This window comes from Rhincodon typus, chromosome 19, assembly GCF_021869965.1.
Source record: "Rhincodon typus isolate 14 chromosome 19, sRhiTyp1.1, whole genome shotgun sequence".
Lineage (NCBI taxonomy): Eukaryota > Metazoa > Chordata > Chondrichthyes > Orectolobiformes > Rhincodontidae > Rhincodon > Rhincodon typus.
In genome coordinates, this window is record NC_063350.1 from 23,163,725 (window position 1) to 23,165,861 (window position 2,137).

Sequence of the window (2,137 nt, forward strand, 5' to 3'; positions counted from 1 at the left end):
CTGCAGGTCACACTGATTTCCATTTTGATTCCTGCTGGAAGGTCTATGTGGAGACCATCCCCTCTTTCACACTTTCTGTGTAAAGCAGGAAGGTTGAGTGTCTACACAGCAACTTATTAAACAAATGACTGACATTAAATTTTGCTAAGCTGACAATGGACATAATGAACCTAATGTAGAAATGGATGGTTACCTCACCGGCAGATAGATGAACTTTGTAGGGCAGTAGTTCAATCAAAGACAATGATGTGGTCTCAAATGAGACCTGTTCAAATGTAACCTGCACAATATGTGCTCAAGACCTGTTCCCGAGTGTGACCTCATAATGGATGTGATCCTAAAAGTGCAGACATTACGTTCCAAAATTACTTGCAGTGCAGCTTGTTTCAGACAGAAAACTGGAATATTTTACAATTCTAATTATCTGGTCTAGGCTAACAGCTAACAGTTTAGTTCAGTGATAGTACTCTTGCCTAAGTAAAAACGTTGTGAGTTCAAGTCTGCAAACTATGTGTGGGAGTTTATGTGTGGAGCCAGAGGAAGTAGGTGAGGTCCTTAATGAATACTTTGCATCGGTATTCACCAAGGAGAAGGACATGGATGATGGTAAAATTAAGGAGGGGCATCTTCTGGAGCATGGCAACATTAAGGAGGAGGTGGCATTGCATGTCTTGAAAAGCATTAAAGTAGATAAGTCCCCAGAGCCCAATCCCAAGATACTGAAGGAAACTAGGGCAGGGGAGAAATTGCTGGGCCCTTTTTAAAAATAGAGGGTGGTAGATGCCTCGAATGTGCTGCCAGTGGAGGTGATAGAAGCAAAGATGACAGCAATGTTTAAAAGGCATTTAGACAGTCACATGAACAGGCAGGGAATAGAGGAATACAGACCATTTGTGGTAGATGGGATTAGTTTAGAATGGCATCATGGTTGGCTGAAGGACTTGTTCCTGCACTTTACTGTTCTGTGTAAATAATAAACGGAGCACAGGACTTTATACTGACTTTCATGTTTGCATTTCACAACTAAGTAAATAGATTATCAATATGAGAAATAATTTAAAATACAGGAAGAATTCTGAATTAAAACCTTTCAACCTGGAATCATTAGGAATTCCCAATATTTTCAATGTTTCAGAGATGTCCAAAAGAGGCACAATAATATTATTACTATATTATCAAGTATCCAAAAATGATAGTTCAAGTACCATATATATCCTAAGCTAATGAGGTGTCATTGATGAATGTTTTTCTGATACATAAAATAACAATTCAGAATAGTACGATGCACATTCCACTGAAGGATGAATAGGGGCACCACAGATAAAATGACACAGAAATATATATCCTGTGTATAAATGTTGATTATACCCACACTAATAAGAAGCAGACAACTTCTATCTGTAGAACCACAGAAAATTATTGGGAGAATCATCACTGGGATGGTCTCATGCAGCATTGACTAAAATCTGGTGAATATGGCATTATTAACTGTGAAAAGATAGAAGAAGAGGAAAGGAGATTAGAAATCAGCTTGGAAAGGAAAATGTGAATAAGTACTTACCTGATCCATCCAGAATCTCCAAAACAGGCAGTAAGCTCTTGAAATATACTGAAACAGTACTGATTTCTGAAAACCTTGGAAGAAGTGTAGGCTCTCAGTACCATCTCTCTTGATTTACAGTATGGTGTAGCTGAGGAAGTTAAGTCTTCCAACACATACGAGTGAGAAAGAAAGGGAGACATCAGAAAATGGAGATAAACAGACACAAAGAAAGGGAGCCATCTAGAAAAAGAGATAAAGGGAGAGAATAATAAAGGCAAGCATCAAGGATGAGTGGAGATAGATCAAACATTATTTTGAGACAGAGAATTTTCAAGCAGAAGTTTGGAGGATTCCAGATCAAGTGAGACACAAAACAGCAAGTGCACACATCACAGAGAAAATGAAATAAGGTAAATCAGATTTCAAGAGAACTAAGATTCAGATTGTAAATAAAAGGAAGAGCAAGGAATCATCAGCAGCTATAAATATTCTTGATCACATCCAATGTACAATCTTATTGTATTCTATTTGAAATGAACCTTTATATGATTACTTTTATGGCAGGATTAATCTTAGAAGAAGAATAAGCAAATA

At 37.4% G+C, this 2,137-nt stretch overlaps 1 protein-coding gene across 1 annotated transcript in view; it reads left to right on the forward strand.

The window, feature by feature from the left end:
• Positions 1 to 596: 596 nt before the first annotated feature.
• The window catches only part of LOC109914174 (DNA (cytosine-5)-methyltransferase 3B-like), a 124,650-nt gene continuing 123,109 nt past the window's right edge, over positions 597 to 2,137 (forward strand). Inside the window, exon 1 of the mRNA XM_048608560.1 lies at positions 597 to 686. Within this exon, the coding sequence (XP_048464517.1) occupies positions 597 to 686 (90 nt within the window). The remainder of the gene's footprint in view (positions 687 to 2,137) is intronic.